The 21654-nt window shown below is 42.3% G+C and overlaps 1 protein-coding gene across 1 annotated transcript in view; it reads left to right on the forward strand.

Annotated features, from left to right (window-relative positions):
* crybg2 (crystallin beta-gamma domain containing 2) overlaps nt 1-19960 on the forward strand; it is a 42901-nt gene extending 22941 nt beyond the window's left edge. The window contains exons 5-24 of the mRNA XM_031866550.1: nt 1697-2879; nt 3274-4065; nt 9153-9200; nt 10918-11036; nt 12676-12952; nt 13502-13641; nt 13789-13915; nt 14027-14062; nt 14156-14295; nt 14462-14588; nt 15632-15789; nt 15887-16013; nt 16105-16137; nt 16716-16828; nt 16969-17098; nt 17187-17326; nt 17577-17700; nt 18122-18280; nt 18437-18596; nt 18963-19960. Coding sequence (XP_031722410.1) covers nt 1697-2879; nt 3274-4065; nt 9153-9200; nt 10918-11036; nt 12676-12952; nt 13502-13641; nt 13789-13915; nt 14027-14062; nt 14156-14295; nt 14462-14588; nt 15632-15789; nt 15887-16013; nt 16105-16137; nt 16716-16828; nt 16969-17098; nt 17187-17326; nt 17577-17700; nt 18122-18280; nt 18437-18596; nt 18963-19051 — 4222 coding nt within the window. The 3' untranslated portion in view covers nt 19052-19960. The remainder of the gene's footprint in view (nt 1-1696; nt 2880-3273; nt 4066-9152; nt 9201-10917; nt 11037-12675; nt 12953-13501; nt 13642-13788; nt 13916-14026; nt 14063-14155; nt 14296-14461; nt 14589-15631; nt 15790-15886; nt 16014-16104; nt 16138-16715; nt 16829-16968; nt 17099-17186; nt 17327-17576; nt 17701-18121; nt 18281-18436; nt 18597-18962) is intronic.
* The last annotated feature ends 1694 nt before the right edge of the window (nt 19961-21654 follow it).

A 21654-nucleotide genomic window follows, 5' to 3' on the forward strand; every position in this document is an offset into this window, starting at 1 on the left:
AACCGTTTGCCATTTAAATTAACAGAGTTCATAATCGTACCACTCCTTGAAACTTGTGCAGAGTTCTGAAGCTCTATAAAGGTCAAATGATTCACTGATGGAAGCTCAACTCAGAATTACTGACTTATGACCGCTTTATGACATTTGTATGTTTTGGTTTGGCAAAGAATACTGATGGTGTTTTTACTGTACTTTTGTCCATGAAATTATGCCCAGCCTACCACTTTCAAGACTCCACAAGTCAATAGAAACCATAAAAGTTCCAGTTTTACTTGCTTCTGGATAAGCAAGGTATAATATATAATTCAGAATTATGTTTTCACTTAAAGGGGTATTCAATTTAGTGTTGCACTTTTATAAAGTTGGGGGACTTATGAGCGACAATAAAAAAATAAATGATCTAATTTGAAGCAGCAGAGGCCAAGATATCCAGACTTGTGTGGATCAAACTCAGGCGACAACCTCCAGTTTGGAAAACTGAGGCTAATGTGAAGGTGTCTTAAAACTTGCATTCTCTCTTCTGACCAGCAGGAGACAACTCCTCTGGTTGCAAAAAGAAGTCTATGAGAAAATGACTCTACTTCTCTCTTGATTTATTACCTCAGTAAACATTGTAAACATGAGTTTATGGTCTCAATCGCTAGTTTCAAGTCTACTTCAATACAGCAGGATGTTCATTTATTTAGTAAATTATAGTCCCATTTACAGTAAAATAGACGATAAAGCAGGGCATGCTTTAGGGTGTGGATACATCCTGTTTTGTAATTCATGGACGTTAATTGTAACATTTTGGTTGGCTAAAAATATCTTGTTCGTCGTTCGGTTGTACATAGCTCCATCCTCTTGTGTCCCTTCTGGTTTCAAAAAAACAAGATGGCGACTGTCTAACTTGAGGCTTCAAAACCGCAGTCCACAAACCAATGGGTGACGTCACGGTGACTATATCCACTTCTTATGTACAGTCTATTGTCAAACTCTTTAGACTGTTAAATGGCCACTTTTTCTCAAAATCCTTAACAGTTGTTAACACAGACACAGCGTATTATTAACACCATCTTCATGGTGTTGTTTTCTTTTTACCATGTATATTAATTAATGTAAATATCCAGCATATCACTCTTATAATCAAGCATCACACAGACAACTGTGCAGTATCTCCGTTTATGGATGCTACGATCTGATGCCACTTTGCTGACTAAGTGTGTTGAATGGCACTTGTACAGGAAAAGAAAACACACACGGCGTGGAGTTAAATCGTTTGGTTTGCACAGTTCGTATGCTGTAAATGTAATTTTGACTTTGAGTAACCCTGAAATGTCAGCTGACAGCATTTTGATTTTGCACAGATCCTCCCACCGCAAACCGTTTGTTGGTTTGGTTTTAAAGTTAATCCAGCTGAACTGTTGTTTCATTTAAATGTGTTACTGTGTTGTTCCAAACTCCAGTTTCTTCAAGAATTCAACCGTGTCAAAAGTGCAGATAAGTAGTAAGCAGCAAATAAACGGCTGTCTGCATGCAAGTCAAGCTACTCAAACTTTCTTTGTGCGATTTGCATTGTTGACATTGCAGGACCACCACCCCCTGAAGGCACTGCAGTACTTAATATACTGTGTATCAGTCACCATTGTCAAATCAGACTGTCCTCTGTCTTTTCTGTTTGTGTCATCTTTGTCTGTTTTTCTTTGTATTCATCCAGGACCCTGACAGTGTCAAGGACGCCCACAGTAGCTTCAGAAGTCTTTGCTTCTGTAAATCAGCCACCTATAGCCGAGAAGGAATTGGCTGATGAAATGAATTCAGGCTACAGCAGCCTAAGCACCAAACTGTCCACAAATAAGTCCTCTCCCCCTAAGGAGGATGAATCCAAATATCGTTTCCGTAAAGTGTCTCTGGTCAGCGAGGCCAATGCCACTGAGGGAAGCCAGGATGCAGTGGACTTTAGCCAAGATAGCTCCACTGTCACTGAATCAGATAGAACAGATATCGACTCAGATTACAGGTGGAGGAATAGATTTGATGGGGTTTCTCAGTATAGATCATACAAAGCAGAGAGTTCCTCCATTTCTGATTCTCTGAGTTACCGAATGTCTGACTCCTACTCCAGTACCTCCTCCTCCTCCTCCTCCTCTGCTCTCTCCGATTATACAGCCTACAAACACCTCAGCAACTCCTCCTCCTATCCAGAGGAACACGTTACCATTGGCGACAGGCTGAGTGACATGACCAAAGTTTCTCTGAGCTTTGACAGCGAGCCAGCGGGAGCACCAAAAGATGAGTGGAGGAGGAGTTTGGTGGAGCGGGAGGAGCCTGCTGCACCTGCAAGTGAAAGAGCAGTACAGAGAGTGAGAGAGACAGAGGGAGAGGCAGAGAGGTTTCAGTCACGCTGGGACTCTCATCAGCTCCCTGTGTCCGGCATATCCTCGGCTCACGGCCACGACGCCATCGACGGTTGTGAAGACGACGACTGTTTTACTGGAGTGTTCAAGGCCACACTCGTGGAGTTGGACTCCGAGCCTGCAGCTCCCCCCTCTTCTCCCCCAGCCTCCCCCGACGACGACTCCCCCAACCAGTTCGATATGGACAGCCTGGTGGACACGCTGAGGAGCATGGGACCCTCCCTAAGGCTCAGGAACGGGAGCCTGCGCGGGGCCCCTCCAGTCCTGCTCTCCTCCCTGCCACCAATTGTTGAGGATGCTCCCAGCCCCGTCACCCCTGGCATCCCTGCCTCCCTCATCAGTCCCACCAAAAAGATGGAAGCAATGGGCAACCCTCCCGAGTCCCTCAAAGGAATTTACACTCTGCCTAGTGACCTTGGACTAAAGAGGTGCTCCGCCAGAGACACTCGTTCACCACTGGAATTGATGAAGCAGAGCCAGCAGGTACATTCAGACACAAAGTTCAGTAAAGTCTTTGTCTTAGTGAAAAGCTTTGTATCTCCAAAATGCAATAGAAATGAACAGTGACAGTGAAATGTTATTTTCTTCCTTATTGCAGGAGGACATAACTATATTATTTGTATTATTCTATTATTATCTATCATATTAAGTCAGATTTGTCTGGTTTTGTAAGTTTGCTTGCTCTTTAAACTTGTATCTTCTCATATCCCTTTGTGGTTTATCCTAAGTAACAGGGGACAGAGTGCATTTTTAAAACCAACAGCAAGCTGCATGACTAGATAGCTTTATAGGTACATGATTGACAACATTTTAGTTTTGTTTGTTTTTACAACTCGGGTGCATCAACCCTTTAACTCATTGCTATACTCACCTGCAGGACCAGCAGCAGCCCGGAACAAGAGGCCTGAACTTGCCCCTGAGATCATCTGGTATCAACAGTATAATAATGAGAAATTCCTCTGACTCGTCTCCTGGGGAATTAAAATCCCTAGTGCAGAATGGAAACGGACTTCTTTCGCCTTCCACCCCTACCTCCCGCCTGGACAACAGCGTCATCTTTGGAAGCCACAGGTCACCATCCATAGATCAGACTTTTGAAAACGGAAAGGCCCATCGCCCGCTCTTCCGCACCAGCTCGCTACCTGATAAGGGGCCTTCTAACGATCGCATGAGTTCGGGAAAGAAGGAGCTTGGTGAATCGGGAACTAGAACAGAACCAGCCGGGTCCCGCTTTGAGCGCTTCTCCTTCCTTTTGAACTCCTCTCCCTCCCCGTCGAGCTCCTTGACCGGAGCTGAAAGCCCCAGCGCTCATATGAGTCTGCCTCTGCTGCGGGGCATCGGCTCGCCGCCCTCCAGCAACAGTCCAGCCCGCCTCCTCAGCCCCGCCGGCTCCATAGACCTCCAGAGGCCGTTCACTACCACAGACTCCCCCTTAAGTATGTTTGGTCAGACGCAGGGGATGGGGATGGGGATGGGTGCAGGTACTGGGGCAGCGGCCTCTCCCATCCTGCAGAGGAGCTTCAGTAGTGAGGGCACCATGGGAGTCCAGCAGACTTCATTGTTCAACAGTAGGCATGGAGAATCTCAGTTCCAGAGCCAGGTCCAGAGCCAAGAACTTGAGTCTGTGAAGAATTTAGCATCGAAATACAAGGCCTTCCCTGATGCTTATGTGAGTATTACTACTGCTGTTTATTTAGTCTCACTAAGTATTATTAGTATTGCTTGGATGACATTTAAATATATAACAATTCAGGTGAGAAATGTCTTAATTAGATAAAGTTACATGAGCTGCACAAGCTGCTGAGGAAAAGGGGGATCTTTGAATTGAAAAGGAATATTGCGTTTCCACCTTTTTGGTGAATCACTTGTAGAATTAATTTATATTAAAGCAGGCCTACAGAGTATAAGTAATGGGGTTTTTTCTGCACCCCAAGGAAAAGGTAAGTGCAAGAATGCAGTAGAAGAAGCCATTCTCTTGTTATTTCACACTTTGTTTAACAAAAGAGAAGTCAAAGTGCACGGTGTGCAAACATTCGCAGGTCAGTTCAAGGTGGTGTGCGGCTTGAAATGGTCCCAGGTAACGACATGAGAGAGAAAGTCTGCTACACGTGTACATTCTGCCTTTGTAAAATGTTTACTCATTATGTTGAAAGCTCTTTGCCTCACTCGAAGGTCTATTCTCCTCGCGGTTGTAAAAAAAATGACAAACAGCAGCTCAGGTCACAATAGGTGAGAGACACGACTTCATATGTGGTTTGCTGTGCACACAGGAACAGTCCCTCTTTGTGCTGCTTTTTGTAGGTGTCCGTGTACCTTCACATACTGTAGCGTTGTGAATGTTTGTGAAGCACCACCAGAAAAAAAAAACCGGTGCATCAGTGGCTTCCTTGCCAATTCTGATCAAAAAATGGAAATGTATACGGTTGAATCCAAACCTGTCCGGTAGATACTGTCACCGCCGGCGCTGAGCATTACATAATCACACAGAAAAGGGCGTCTACTCAGGAGTGCGTTCAGGCAGGTGTACACTCGTTAAACGCGTGCAAGCATTCACGGGAAGGGCTCAACTGATTAGGACATGTCTTAAATGATTTTTATCTGAGAGAGAGAGAGAGAGAGAGAGAGAGAGAGAGAGAGAGAGAGAATTCACGTGTGCATACGCACACACTCTATTTTCCTGAATAATTGTCGCTCCCACACCCACTTTTCGGTTGTTCTTTCCGTTTCGCGCCTCAGCCAAGAAACCACTAAATGTCACACTCCCAAATTTCACATTCACCCGTTTTATATAATGAGTGCAGGTATGCCAACAGTTGGGAAAGAAAGAAACCACAGAACTTACCCCTTAGGGGAGGTTGCGGACAAGCTGTAAAAGCAGGTCCTGATATTGTGATTTTTTTTTAATGATGCTGTTCTCCTCGATATATCATGTGTTGATCTTTTTCTTTCGCCCCATAACACAGTGGCATTATTTCTGTCCTCGCAAATACAAATGGAGTGCTAGCTGGATGCTCAAGGTGTACTTACTCATTAGTCAACAGCTGTCCTGTGTAGTTTCGATACAAATGTTTGCACAGGATGTTTGCTTATGTTCCAACAGCCCAGTTTGCCTCTGCTGCATTCAGTAGTCGTGGCTGTCGACGCTCCTTTTCCCAGGCGAAAGCATGCAGACCACAGCTCATATTACCGACTGATTCACTGAGACTGTTACTGACTTCAGATGATGGCTTTGGGCCTCTAAGATCTGCCGAGGCTGAAAATATTCCCACAGGAACAAAAAAAAAAGTCACACTTTTTCAGACAGAGGAGTTTTATACTGTCCTCTCTGTCACGAATGCACAGCAGGACTAATGAAGAAGGTATGGAGAAAAGACAGACAAGTGATGTTTGTTTAATCTGGAAATTCATTGACTTTTTAAAATGGTTACAATAATTATAATGCTAATTCATCCATTATCTTTAACTGGTTAACCTGTTCAGTGTCGCGGGGGGGGCAGTGTACACCCAGACTATCGCAGGGCTGACATATATAGACAGACAACCATTCACGCTCACATCCACACCGTCACACCGTTTGGACTGTGGGAGGAAGCCGGAGAACCCGGAGAGAACCGGGGGCACGAGGAGAACATGCAAACTCCACACAGAAGGCCCGTCTAGCCCGGGAATCAAACCCCATCCCCTCTTGCTGTGAGGCTACGGTGCTAGCCACCACACCACATTGTACTATAATATAGTAGTATAATGTAGATTTTAAGAATTCTCAATTATATGACATTACATTTATCTATATAAACAAGAGTATTGGCCTGGCTTTTATCAGTAAAAGTAGTGTGTTCTATTATGCAGTGGGTGTGAACAGGAGATGTTTTTACATCCTCATCCTTTTTTACTCCTGTCGACTTAAAGAAAGAAGAATTAGGCATTTGGGAATTTGGAACACACGTACATGACATTAATGGGACTTTAAACACGCTGCTGCTGACTGATGCATACCTCTATACATCCAATCATTAGTAGGATTCCATGCTGTAAAACTCCCCCATGCATTGAAACCATCAGTGACACTTTCTCAGCCGGTGGGTGTGAGACTTCTCAATAATTTAATCCTCGAAGAACAGTTTCTTGTTTATTTTTTTTCATTATTTTCCTCCACCGGGCTCCCCACCCATTCCAGCTGTCTCTTCCTCACATTTCTCTGCTTGTTTGCTTAATACCCGATGAAGTGGAGGTGACAGGGAGAAATTTGAAGGTGGCAGGGTGAGAGAAGATGACAAAGAGATGGAGTTTTTATTTGCTGTGATCGTCAGTTACATGCAGCACACGTTGTGCATGCATTTATTTAATTATTTTTGAATGAGGGATTTGCTGAGACTGCACATTCCATCCACGGTAACCAATTTCATGGGAGAGCAGATCGTGTGCCCGGGCTGCTGGGAGGGAAGGGAACTCAAGGTGAAAAGTGTCTGTTGGAGTTTATGTTTCATAATTCAGTAAACACATTGCTCCCCATGAATGATGCAGTTGTTTGACCTTGTCTGGAGCTGTATAGTGAAGGCTGGAAGGGACGTTAAGAAGGATGTATGTGTGTATATATATAGTATATATATATATATATATATATATATGCAAAAAACATGGCCAAGATGAGTAAGGCATTGACAGTACTGCACTGGATTTGTTTTTTCCATTAAGATTTTTATTGTTTCCTTTACAAACTGTCCCAACAGTCCCATTTGTTTTACAGATGAATGTCCACACAAAACATACTTAAATAAATAGATAAATAGATATGTACAGGAAAAATTAATCAAATTTAGTTCAAATAAAGTCCAGTTAGCCTCTTCCAATGGCTCTTAGTGTTTCTACCGGCACTGTCCTGTAAACCAGCTGTAAGTAAAACCTGTGAGACAGATTCAAGTGTCCCAGTCGGACAGGTTATGATAGCCTTCCTTGTCAATACTCCTCTATTGTGTTGTGTTTGTCACTCACATATTCAGATCAGGTTTTTTTTTGCCCAAGAGCATCAACATGCAGCCATGTTATTATGACAGGCAAGACAAATGTAAATGTTGACTTTAAGTCTTTGTTGGTTACGCAATAGCAGCATGGCCGATGACAACATCGGCACTAAGTAGACTTAAGTATATATAGTAGAAGTATTGAATCGAATACAACATTATTGTCAACCAGGGTGGACAATTAAAATGTATACACACAGCACAATACTTCAAGTACAAAAGTACATTCATTTAAAAAAGGGGTGAAACAAATCTCTAAAAAATGAGCATTGTCTACTCTATGGGATAAATGACTAAATGATGAGACGGCTTTGTTATTTGTTGACAAAGGCATTTTGTAGCCCTGCCTTTAATATTCTGAGTATTATTTTTATAAATGACCGTATTTTGCCGAATCCCTTTTGCTCTTGGCTTTGGTAAAACACGTATATTTTTGTCATGGCAAACACCAAGTGGAACCAATGTGTTTTAATGTAAAAAATAAATAAAAATAAGATTTACATTTACTAAATGTTAAAGCCTCTTGACTTAAAATACAAGAAAAATGCAGGGAATTGAGAGATGAATGGGAGGTCAAAGCTCTTTCTTCTTTTTATTTGGCTCTGTGGTGGGAAACGCTGAAAAGGCACCATTCATGCCCTCAGCTTGCTTTCACTGAAAATGTAAAAAGGTGTTCTGTTGCTCTTCAGGAAAAGGTCAAATGCTATTGTATCCTGCACAATTAAGGTTCAATTTGGTTGAAATTGGTTATTTATTTCTCAGAAAGTATCTAATTGAAACAGGGTCCATAGTAAATTAGGGCAATGTGGGACACTAACGAGGACTGTTGAAATAAGAGCCTACTGTAAGAGGCCCTCGTTAGTTGGTAACATGAGCCAGATGATAACCTGTTTCCGACAGAGCTTCCAGAGAATAGAGGCGGGGTGATACCGGACTCCAAACACACAATCTCTCTGCTAAATGTATATGCAAATTTCATGTCCGCTTAGCTGCAGCCACATTCCAAGTTGTAGAAGCAAATATCCTCAAAATTCCGGCATACCGGATGAAGGCTCAGAAATGCACATCGCGCACACACACGTGAAACAGGAAGTCAAATCCATCGCAATGTCAGATCTCAGGTGAGACCCTGTTGTTATCGGTGGGAGCAGCACTACAGGGCATCAGGTTAAACAGGTATAGGGGAGGAATGTTTGGCTTTCCCACCTGTGAAGGAGGTGCTTGTGCTGTCATGAAGAATGTCCTCTCTCCTCCCTTTGACGCCACCACAACCTGTTGAACAGTGTGACGTAAACAACATGTAGGTCATCTGGCATGTTTGTGAATGACTGCCATTGTCACCGAACAGAAGTCAGCTAAAATAAATGTAATAGGTGGGGGTCCAACCTTAAAAATGCGAAAGAGGGGTTATTTGGTGTGGAAGTACGTTCTATTATGTCACATAGATCATATTACTGACAGTAGTCTTCTAATATGGATCTGTATTGGGGTTGTTGTAAATGTAAAATAAATAAGTAAAAAGCCGGGGTAAAAACTCTGAATTCGCCCACATTTATTTATTTTTTTACCTAATAGCATTGAACTTGATCTTGGCTTTTACCTTTTATCTTTTTAATCCTATAAATGAAATGCTTTTAAGGTGTCAGAAAAAGAAAAAAGGAAAGAAAATGCACTGCTAAACACTATGTGTCAAGTAGAAAGTTTGCTGAAATATATTTGTTTTCTTTGTCCACAGCTCACTAAAGAGAAGGAGCATGGGAAACTCAATCCTCGTCCTGGAAAGGTGAGTCTCCACACGGCACACACGGCTGAGCGTTGTCACTGATTTCCTGGGACCAGGAAGCGATATCACTGTGAGGGATGTGTTTCTGTGGAATTTGACTCTGCCTAGATAAACAATCACCTCTTTTTTTTTTTTCATGCTGACATTTCAGCCTCTGGACTGCAGAATAGAAAGGAGGCAATAGAGAATAAAGTGTCTGAATACAAAGATTGCGATCAAATTTGGTAGCGATAACTATGATGCCCAGAGGATGAATCCCAGTGACTTTGACGGCCCACTGTAAAGCCATCATCGACATCAGGTCACAATTTAAACATGTACAACAATTTAGTGTATGACCTGAAAAACTATCACCGTTCCCATCAGCCTCGGGTGTACTTTGTGGGTGGAGCTAATTGGCAAATGCTAGCATGCTAACACGCTAAACCAAAATTGTGAACATTGTAAACGTTCTACCATGCCATTGTGAGCAGGTTAGGGTGCTGATGTTAGCATTTAGCTCACAGCACCCTGTTCCAAAGTGCACAGATAGACCAACTGATATACTCTTAGTCTTATAAGTCACAATGCATTTCTTACTACAGATTTATTTTTTAAGACATAAATACATACAATTTATGCAGAAAATGTAGATAGATTGGTTTTGTTTTCTATAAATGATGACGAAAAATGTAGAAGGCAATATTAACACTACATTTTAGAAGCCATTTTCAGTCACTGAATTGTGTCCACACGTAACAAATGTAATAGAGTAGCTTTATAGAAGCAGAACTGCAAAGACTGCTGTCTGTTACCAAAGCTTTCTTGTGAAGCTTGCTGTGGGACGCTCATTATGCTGTTCATTCACTCATGGACATGAAGTGCTTTACCTGCTTTACCTTTACCTTTAGCCGTAGCAGACTGTCTGGTTTAACTCTTCGCTCTGCCAGATAACCAAACAAGCATCCCAGACAGGTATGTCAGGCTGTGATCGATAAATTGCACACTTATGCCCATTCCATCCCACATACGTTATTAACTTTCAAATGTCAGGCATGCTCCTGCATGCAGCTGCGGATTGTCTGTGAGCGATCCTGAAAGCTAGAGGTGGAGCTGACATTTAGGATCAGCTCCTGCGTACTCTTCCATGCTCCAGGGCTTCAGACCTGAATGGACGAAACATGTCAGCACTGTAGACGAGAACAGTGTGTTTTAGGAGCTCTTGTTGTCTCGAGGAACAAAGAACCTCCTCGAGGAAGAGAACTACTCTTTTCATTCTTTTCATACACTGATTTAAGTATTCATCCGTGTTTAAAATTTCTTTATCTCTTTTTTATTTGTGCAAAATTTCACTCTGCTTTTTCGTTTTGCAGATGCTAATATTAAATATTCCGTACTTATGCTACCGTGCAACTCTACCGATATACTGTTACTTTCTACATTGCACCATTCTTGTATCAGATGTCTGAGGGGGTTTAGCATGAAATTTAATATTCATGCTTGGATATGAAACTCGAGATAATGCCACCAGATAATATTGACACCAACCTGTAATTTTCCATAACCACATAAAGGATTCTTCTGCAGCAGGTTGGGCTCTTGGCTACAGTAGTTCCTTGTCATTACTAGTAATCGTATCCAGTCTGCCATTATATCATTCTCACCGTCCAAGTAAATGACAAACGTCTGCCCTGCTGAAATGAGCAACCCCCAGTGTGATCTATTCTGTTTTCTCTAGATATATATCTTTGACCAGCCAGGGATGTGCGGCCAGAGGCTCGAGGTGCGCGGCGATGTCATCGATGCCACGCCCTGGGAGCTGCAGGAGACCATCTCCATCAGGGTCGTCAGAGGAGGGTGAGTGGCTCAACTGTACAAGTATTTTGCTATCCAAGTTTTTGCAGTTAGTATACAAGAAAATCTGCGTATTGTACTTAACATTTTTTTTTAACAGAAAACGACACAGGACATGCTATTGTGCCAAAGAATTAACTGTTTTAACTGTTTCACTGTCATAGTTACCTACATTTCCTTTGTGTATTGCATCGTGGGACAACACTGTACATCAAGAGCACACTCAAAAAACAGTCAAACAAACACCAGTAAATCTGCACCTCATGCCACCACCAACAACAACTATTTGGCACTTCAATAAACACAAGCATCTGGAGATTGTTAAAGTTGCAAAGGTAGATAGGGTGACACCTCCACACATTGTTCCTCTTGAACTGTAAGGTGTGTAATTAGTTATAATAAACCCCTCATCAAAACAAAACAGCCATTGATGCGCTGTAGACATGCAAATACCTTTACATGGTTAACACACCCATGCACACATGCTGAAGCACACACTTGCGTCAGATGTGGAATGTTTTATGTAACACAGCCAACACCGTGAACCAGCACTGATGGTACTGTTGCTATGACCTGCACCACCAACACCAGGCTTGATTGGCTTCCTACAAAGAGATAATTATACTGCCATCTCATCTCATGTATCGATACACGGCACCACTGCCAAAACCACAGCTCCTTCTCTAATTAAAGACTTTTATGTACTTTTTTGGCCCAGGTTAAAACTAAGATCTACTTTCTTTTATTAACAGATGTATCTTGGTCAAGCAGCACTGTCCTTAAGTACAATGTAAAGCTACTTGTATTATACTTGAGTGTTTCCATTTCATGGTACTTTCTCCTTTGATGACTTTTTATTCCATCACATTTATTTGACAGCCTTGATTGCTTGTTACTTTTTAGACCTACAAAACATTGGATAAGCTTAAAAAATACAATGCAATGTTAAATATTAAATCAGTGGTTCTCAAGCTTTTAGACGGGTGAACCCACTGGTGACAGTGTCTAGTTGGAGCCCCTTCTGATGTTTCAGATGTCCAGGACAAGTGTCAAATATGCGATAATGCTAAAACCTGTTGTAACAGTGGAGAAGAGTCACAAAGTCAGTGAGCTGACTGGGTAGTGCATCCTAACCTGCTCACAATGACAGCGCTTTTATTGCTGATGTTTAGCAGATACAATGTTTGTGTTTTTACCAATGACTTCTTCACACAACACGCTGATCACAATGGGGTTATTTTTGCAGATATTTAGTCAGAACCAAAGTGTTACACAAAGTTTGGTAACACCAGCTAACTTTAGCCACAATATGCGACTGGTCCTACCAGTGTGTGTATTGAGTGTATTGAATCGGTCAATGCATTTTATTGCTTATTAATCCAGCTTTTGATCTGTAGGAGGGAGAAAGTGTTTCTTCTTTTAAAAGTAACAAAGTCTCACTTTAACCAATCATACCAATCCTTCTGTCTCCCATGTATGAACACCGCTTTGTTAGATTTCAGAATAAAGATGCAGCGATGTGATGTGAAACTGTTTTCAATCAACAGGGGGGCTATGAATTGTATACAAACACAGGCCCAGAAGCATAGATCATAAGTACATTGGAGGTTTTTAACCTTGTGCCCCTTTTTTCCCCCCCTAGATGGGTGCTGTATGAGAAGCCTAACTTCAAAGGCGAGAAGATCGCCCTGGACGAGGGAGACATAGAGCTCACCTACCCGTTCAGTCCAGAGAAGCAGCTGCAGAATGGAGAGGAAGAGGCCGAAGAGCAGAACGCAGAGCAGAATGCAGAGCAGAATGCAGAGCAGAATGCAGAGCAGAACGGAGAGCAGAATGCAGAGCAGAACGGAGAAACAAGTGATGTGCCGACCAAGCCAGCCAGGAGGTTCATCATCGGATCTCTCAGAAGAGCTGTCAGGGTAAGACAAGTTCACCTCTCTCTGTTGTTGACAAAAATAATTCCTTCCTTTTAGATCAGTTGTGATAAAGTACAGTGAAATCGTTCTTTGTAGGCTTAAGTATTTTCTCTTTAACATTGCTATCTAATGCTGAAAGGCTGAATATTTTTGTACTGTAGCTTGTCAGTGACGATGTGCTCTTTTAACTCAGTAGCACCATCTGGTGTCAAAAGCAGGAGCACGCACCTGTTGCTTTGACTTTCAGAAGTCTATGAAGTGTCAAATATTTCAAGGAAATATTTTATTTCCTCAACTCAAGCAAATGTTTTATTTTTTTCTGATGTTGTTCACATCTCTTTAACTGTATAGTCACAGTTTTTATAGTCCCGTGACTTTTTAACGCTGCAACAAAAACCAAGCAGCAACATATTTAGTGTGATCTGTGTCTGTACAGTTCCCACTGAGCCAACCACCGCACATGTGTCCTCAGTCCCTGCAGGACTGCAGCATTACCTCCTGTTATTTTCTCCGTTACGTGACATTGATGGGCGCTCTCTGTCCCCTCTTCAGGACTACAGCGTCCCAGAAATCGCACTTTTCCCCGAGGAGAACGCAGAAGGGAAGAAGGTCATCTTCAGAGATACGTCTGAAGATGCCAGGATTTTTGGCTTCCCCATCAAGGCCAACTCTATCATCATCAATGCTGGGCTGTGAGTTCTGAATTATGAGCTATGACAGATTGCATGATCGTGTGGAATTTGCATAATAATGTTCACGTGTTAACTTTCCATTAGTGATTCATTTAATCTGATTTGAAAATCAAACAAATGTTGCTGTCTTTTCTTTCTACCGCTCAGATGGCTGGTGTACGCACATCCCTTCTTCCAGGGCCTACCACGTGTCCTTGAGGTGGGGGGGTTCTCCAACCCTGCGGCCTGGGGAGTGGAACAGCCCTATGTGGGATCCCTACATCCACTCAAAGTAGTAAGTGGCGCTGTTAGAAGCATTTACAATTTCTCTTCTTTACATATTCTGCATAAAAGTATGTCCCCTGACTGTTTGCAGCAAGTTGATTTATTCATTCTTTTATCACAGGGTGAACCAAGAGTGGAAAATATGAGTGAACCAAAGGTAACAGAGCACAAATACTGCTAATGAATTGCTGCTAAATCAAAGTAATACTTCAGTGCACCCTGATTGTAACTGACACCCTGTTGTCTCCAGATGGTGATCTACGACAAGCCGTACTTCACTGGGAAATCGAGGACCATAACCACCAACACGAGGGACTTCATGACCAGAGCAGACCAGCAGCAGAAGGCCTTTATGTACAACATCGGCTCCCTTAAAGTACAGGGAGGAATGTGAGTGCTGTGTTGCAATGTTTGTATTCGCTGAACCATGTAAAGACTTCTTAGCGATCATTAATGATTAAGTAGCACTGCGGACAGCCAATATCAGATAGCTCAAAATGATGGGAGCATTATGCATGTTTCCTTTTAACCCCGTGCCTCTTCTGTGTCGCTGAAGGTGGGTGGGCTACGAGAAGGAGGGCTTCCGGGGCCACCAGTACCTGCTGGAGGAGGGAGAGTACCATGACTGGAGGGTGTGGGGAGGCCACGATGCCGAGCTGCGCTCTGTCAGGGTGATACGAGCAGTAAGTTGAGAGGAATATTTCACTGCAGTTAGTGTTTTGTTAATAAGTAATTATTCAAATGTTTGAATCCAAATTAAAAGGGAAAGGTGTGGCACCCGCTGAATGCAAAATGCAGATTGAATTGTCTCTTTGTAATGAGAATCCAATGACATGTAATGTTACCTACAGTACAAAAAATGCCGTCCTCTCCGTGTTTTTTTGTTGGAACTGCATATGTTTTTTGCGTGCATGCAAATTGTGCTTGATCCCTTTCTGTTATGAATATTTGATGTTCTTTTTCTGGGCTTATGTACTGCACTGTATGTGCGTGTTTCAGTACTCGGCACTAGTGCACTTATGCATACACACATATACAGTATACAGAGGTGAATGAAGAGGAATCATCATTTGTTTTCTGTGGTTGTTCTTATGGGAACGTGGATCTTCCAGATCAATTTGAGGAGTGCATATGGTTTGCATGGTTTCACGTTGTATCGTAAGCGTGTCATGCAGAGTGGGACTCCCACTGGTCTTGGTCTTGCTCTTGACTTGGACTCAACCCCTCAGCTTCGATAGACTCCGGTCTTTGTCACTACTTGGCCTAGGTTTAAGTGGTCTTGACTTTACTTTTGCTGCTGTAATGATCTCATTTTATCGGTCTTATCTAATCTAAAAAGTGGCTTTGCACTCCAATAAATGGCCGCTGTAGTCCTGATACCAGTCGCATGAAGCTGCAGCTCAGGACATCAGAGTTATGATTTAGATTCAGATTCATTAAGTTAAAATGGTATGGTTTACAAACAACAGACAGTATACAACCATAATGAAAACACATAAAACATAAATGACTTTAACAATCTTCTAAAACCATGATTGACCTGATTCAGACATGTAATATAATGATCTTAAAACATACAGGGTTGGTTTGAATTTCAAGTACCATTTGCTAGTCTTCACTATATTTGCGTTCTAACATTGTCTCTCCGAAAATTGTCAAAAGATGACATAATCCTATTCCAGCCAGAAGTTTCGCTAAGTCAACCCATTTTCTTGCTTTCCTGCAGGAGCTGACGGACCCCTTGATGGTGATGTTTGAACAGCCAGAGGAAGAGGCGGAGGGCGAGCAGGAGGAGAACACCTTCGAGGTGACGGAGGCCATTCCCGATGTGGAGCTGTTTGAGTACAAAACCTCCACGCGATCCATCAGCGTACTCAGCGGGGCGTAAGTCGATTGGGATTCTACAGAATATTTACTTTACCGCTCAGTGAAGGGGAAATCTATCGCAATTACCACTGGTAAATGTTCGTCATCCTTACAGATGGATAGCCTACTCCCATGTGGACTACTCTGGTAACCAGTACATCTTAGAGAAAGGCTTCTATAACAAGTGTGCCGACTGGGGCTCTCAGGACTCTCGCATCTGCTCAGTGCAGCCCATCATACTGGTGAGGGCCGCTGTGAAGGCATCAAACTATTCATTTGATCAGCGTGTTCATGTTCTGGTGGTGCTTACATTTTTGTTGTGTTGACTTTTAGGCCCCAAGTGACGGCTCAAGCACCAGGATTGAGGTATTTTGCCTTGACTTTCTCCCTTTTACGATGTTTTACCCATCTTAGTCTTGCAGTCCCTGCATAATATCGGCAGAGAAAACGTAGCTATTATAGGTGTCAAATCAGAGAGAAAAATACAGAAAGTAGGGATTTTAAAACGGATGCACACACATCTCTAATGAAACCTATGATATAGCCCTGATCACTTTCCCTCAGTTGTCCTTTTTCTCTATCTGGTGTCTGTCACAGCACCCAGTTGTGCAAAACTTTAATTTACAATTTTTGGCACAAGCTGGATCATGTGCTCCATGCTGGCAAAATCACATTTTTGTTCTTTGCGCACTGATCCAGCCATAAAACTGCTGCGCTTCAGAGCACAAGGGTGGATTTTTACCTTAGTCAAAGATTAATGTTGCAGGTGAAATATGAAATACTGTATTCTGTATTGTATGAAGAACCTGTAATCACCGTAGTTGCTATAACTTATTACAGCTGAAAATAAGATAATAATTCCTTCTTGGGGGCAGCTTAGAAAAAAAGGCTTGAGGTCATAAATGTGTTAATCTCTTTCCTTTACCTCCATCTCTTCCTGTCAGATAATACTGTACTCTGAGCCAGACTTCCAGGGCGAGTGTCACAACTTTAAACTCAACCAGGAAGCATTGTCCGAAAAATTCCTGACCAAGTCCTGCCGAGTGTCGGGGGGAAGGTGAGGAGCCTTTACCAAAGCATTACAGTTATCCAAAAAGAAAGGAAACTGGAGTCTGTGAAATAGAAAAGAGCATAAAGAATAATGTGTGAAAAGGCTCCCAATGCAAAGGCTGAACAACAACATAATCTGTGTTTCAGCTGGGTGCTCTACGCGGATAAACAGTACTCTGGAAACATGTACGTCTTATCTGAAGGAGACTACCCCAACTTAACCAGCATGGGATGTCCGACCGGCTCCACCATCCGCTCTGTCAAGGTCGTGCCAATGGTGAGGAGGCAATTGTGTTTAAAAACAAAAAATTCTGTGTTCTTTCCTGTGCCTTGCTCTGATCCGCCCTCTGTCTCTCCCTGTCTAGACGCTCTCGGTTCCTTCCATCTCTCTGTTTAGCCTTGAGTGTCTGGAGGGCAGAGAGATCACCATCGACACAGAGATCTCCAACATGGTCGAAGAGGGCTTCAACAACCACATCCTGTCCGTCAAAGTCAACAGCGGCTGGTACGTGCTGGTCTCTTTCGTCAGCTTGTGTTTGGTCGTGTGCGGTTTGTGTGTTTGCATTTGCATTGTCGTTAAGCTGCTGTCCAGCTTTTGTTGCGAGCGGCAGCTTATTTTTATGACAGGAAGGGAGTTTAGAGAAGTGGACCGTCAAGAATTGATCGTCAGCTGTCACAATGGAACACCTTATTTCGGGTCCCTGTGTAGGCCATGTGATAGTTAGGCGCCTAATGTTGTCTCTCTTCCTTTGCAGTTGGGTGATATATGAACACAGCGACTACAGGGGGCGCCAATTCTTACTGGAACCAATTGAAATCGCCAACTGGCCAAAGTTCAGCTCTATACAGAGCATTGGCTCAATGTTCCCAGTTCGACAGGTTTGTGAACAAGTCATCGATACCTGTTGCCACAGCGTGTGGTTAGTATTGTTTTCACCTTATGACTCTGTGTCATCGTGGCAGAGTGCGGTCTGGGAGTTTTTTTTGTCACCGCGATACCGTCACAACAGTGCAATATGCAGTCACGAAAACACCCAAGGGAAATTTGATTTCCTTACACAATGTATCGGTTTCATGCTTATACAGCACTTAATTAATATCTCAAACATCTCAAACAGCAAGATAGACACCACTGCTAGACAAAGCTTGTTTCCCATAATACCTCTCTTTAAACGGTGGAAATTATGTAAACTAGTTTAAATGAAAAGACAAATGTAAACCAATATGTTATTTCTTGGGTATTTAATGATGATCTTTGACTCTGTGATGACAATGTGTTGTGATGTTTTGCCCCCCGCAGAAGCGCCGCCTTCTACGCATCAAGAACAAAGACACAGGTCACTTCCTGTCTGTCCAGGGCGGCGTGGAGGAGATGAAATCAGGACGAGTGGTGGTGACACCAGAGGTGGAGCCCATGAGTGACATCTGGTTCTATCAGGATGGCTTCATCAAGAGCAAGGTAATGCGGCATGATTGAAATGTAATTAGCGTTGGCTGCATCTTGCCAACCAAAACCTGAACTTGTCATCTGACTTAACAATGGGCTGCTCTAATCATGTACTGTGTGTGTGTGTGTGTGTGTGTGTGTGTGTGTGTGTGTGTGTGTGTGCTGTAGTTGTCTCCAACCATGAGCCTTCAGGTGATGGGCAACATAGAGCCGGCAGCCAAAGTGGTTTTGTGGACAGAGACCCGGCAGCCTATCCAGACTTGGACAGCCCAGATGAGAGGCCGCATCAGAAGCCTCACGTTCCCTGGCTGCGTGCTGGATGTTAAAGGTATGAGGAAAGAAAAAAAGCCACATGGGCACTGGCTGATTTGCATTAGCATTTATATAACGATGTGCTTCCTTTAATATGCTAAAAATGTATGCAAAGTTGTAAGAGTAATTCCTTTTTCAAAATAAGGTTGTGAATTTGATAGGCTTACATTTTTTTTTTACATGTAAAGTTCTTTGTGGTAACTTGAACCGCTGTATTTACAGCCAGGTGGTATTGCTGTCGAATAAACAGTAGTTGATTAAATGTGCTCGGTTACATTCCACCACTGTGTGACACAAAAAAACAGTTTTTCTTCTTCTGGATGTTCATTATTTATTAACATATTAACTTGAACTTAACATGATTATTTTTCCTTTTCCTCAGGTGGCAAAACCTACGACAAGGACCACGTGGTGATTATGCCAGAGGATGACGAGAGGCCAAGCCAACAGTGGGAGATAGAGCTGCTGTAACCGGCTATAGAAACCGCATGTTTCTCTTCACTAAGCTTTGCTCAGCAGTGCTTCGACAACTCCACAGTTTCTCCTAATATATTCTCGGAGCCATTTCTTCTTTTTTTTATTTTTTATTACGTGATCCATGTAACTAGTGCGAACACTCTGACAGTAAGAATGCAGCTGCCGCCCTGAAGAGCTGCCCCAGACAGTTGAGTGCTTTGTAGAGTTTTGTGTTGTGTTCTCATGAAATTGTTGCATTTTCTCCCAATCATAAGGATTTGTTTCTGTACGCAAAGACCAAAAACACAGAACACTGTCAGTGCCTTGACCTGCTGCAGCGACTGGGTTTAGTTGGAAAGAAAGAATGGATGTATTTTGGAGGATCTTCTGAACTATATAAACCCTGACACAAGAACCATTCATTGATGATTTAGTACTGTACTTTAACTTTGACCTGTATCGGACGTTAGCACTTGTCAACAATTTGAGTATTCAAAGGAGAATCTCCCTGCTGGTATGATTCCCTGCCTTCTACAGCAGCTATTGTCGATACTTTTATATTCTTGGAGCAAACCAAGCTCTGGTTTACCTGGAGCGAACAGCATGTGGCTTACCAGTGCTTTCTGCAGATAGTGGACAAATGAAGCCAATCGAATGCATAGTGTGCATTAAATGAACGCTGTGCTCTTTTTTTTTTTTAAAGGTATTTTTTTATATGTACTGTGTGTATCAATGTTTGTTTTGTGGGAAATGTTGCTTGTATGTACGTATGCCGTATATCCCATTGAATCGTGCTGTGCAGTCGTGCATGCAGCCATCCTGTTTCTTGTTTGTTATAAAGTCTGCATCAGCGTATGTTAATATTTGATACTAAAGAGGTGACGTCAGATGTTGTGTAAGAGGGAGTGGTTTTGAAATATTGAATAAAACACAAACATTGTTAAATAAAACAAAGCTGTCTCATTGATTTCAAAAGAATCATCAATAATATTTTTGCTGAAAACTTTTATCCTGATTTCTAAAATGTATACTATCATGAGGCCAAACAACCTGCTAGATCAGCTTTGTTTGTAATAAGCACTCGGGTGTTATGTTTCCTTATGCTATACATGTTTAAAAAAACATAATAATCACAAGGGTCAGATCGATGATCAGCACTGATCACATGTTTCCTCTCAGTGCTGATCAATATCAAATAGATGTCTGGTGCGGAGTTAATTATTTGGTTGATGTCCTTCTGGCTTTCATTCCACTTTAATGGACTATTTTGTTGGTTCATTTACTTCCATTATACCTCCCATCCCTGCAATCTGTCCATTCATGCTTTAATCTCTTCAGTTCCCCCGGCTGTTTGAAAGCAGGGTGAGGGATTGATTTGTGTTTCTGTGGTTAATGGCTTTCTGAAATGCACCAAGCCAACAAGAAGGAAACACGTCTGCTGATGGTCCAGTATTCACGTTCATTATTATTTACGTATATGTGTATCTCCTATTTGAGATATGCGGAATTTCAAATAGTTACAACCGTTAATTAATGAACGACCAAAAGAGGAAAAATAATAACTGAATAAGTAGCGAAATACTAATTTTAGTAATTCAACTATTTCAATAACTAATACTTTAAATTACATCTCAACTGCTTTCAATCAATTTCTCTGATATTTCGACCGCTTTTACATTTACACATCAATCGACATTCAGTTGCTTTCATCTCTTTCTCTTCAAATGACACATCAACTGCTTTTATCTCTTACTTTGTAAAATACTGCACTTACACATCAACGTACACTTCATTTACGTTTTCTTCAGAAAGCTTTGCCTCTTCTGATTTCATTTTTTTTTCTTTGCCGTTTTTTGTTGAAATGGATGTTGAGCGCAGCAAATCTTAGATCAACATTACCAAAAGGCAAAAAAAAAGAGCTTGCTGTTGATCAGCTTTGTTTGTAATAACCACACAGGTCTCGTATTTCTTTGTGCTCTGCAGGTGAGCAGCAGGTACAAGTGAGAGACACACAGAGGATTGGATGCACTTGTTCAATGGTTTTATCATGCTGCGTATCCTCTTAGAAATCCCCTTATGGGGCAAATGGTGTTCTGCTGGGTGTTTCAGTGAGACACAATAACTTGTATGAACTGTAACCTGTGCCTGCTGAGTTTGAAAGTGGATGTGATATGTCTCTGGCCCTCTGTCCCTTCTCTTGAAGGGAAAAGGGCCGATAAGCGTTTTTGTGGAGTATTAGATCATTATCACTTGCAGCCACAAATGCAGGTGCTAAACAAAACCTTTTGTTATATCTTGTGACACAATTCAGACTTCAGGTTTTGGAGCCAAAAGACAATCGGGTTGTACGAGAGCACACCAGTCTCAGGGAGATCTGCTTTACTCTGAAACCAGAGCTGGCCGCTCGCTGACGTACCTGGCGTTGCCTGGTGGGCTTGTTTATCAGACATGTGCTCCATCTTGGAGGCGGGCTGTAAAAGGACAAAGCTGTAGGTTGAAAACATTCACACTAAACAATCCTTCAACAAAGAGGATTCCTTGCATAATCTAACACAAAAGCAATTCCTCACATTTTCAGCCAGACCAGCGTCAGGATGTACAGTTCATGGTCATTTCAC

Source organism: Anarrhichthys ocellatus, unplaced genomic scaffold (genome assembly GCF_004355925.1).
Source record: "Anarrhichthys ocellatus isolate YVR2014 unplaced genomic scaffold, GSC_Weel_1.0 scaffold35, whole genome shotgun sequence".
Taxonomy (NCBI): Eukaryota; Metazoa; Chordata; class Actinopteri; order Perciformes; family Anarhichadidae; genus Anarrhichthys; species Anarrhichthys ocellatus.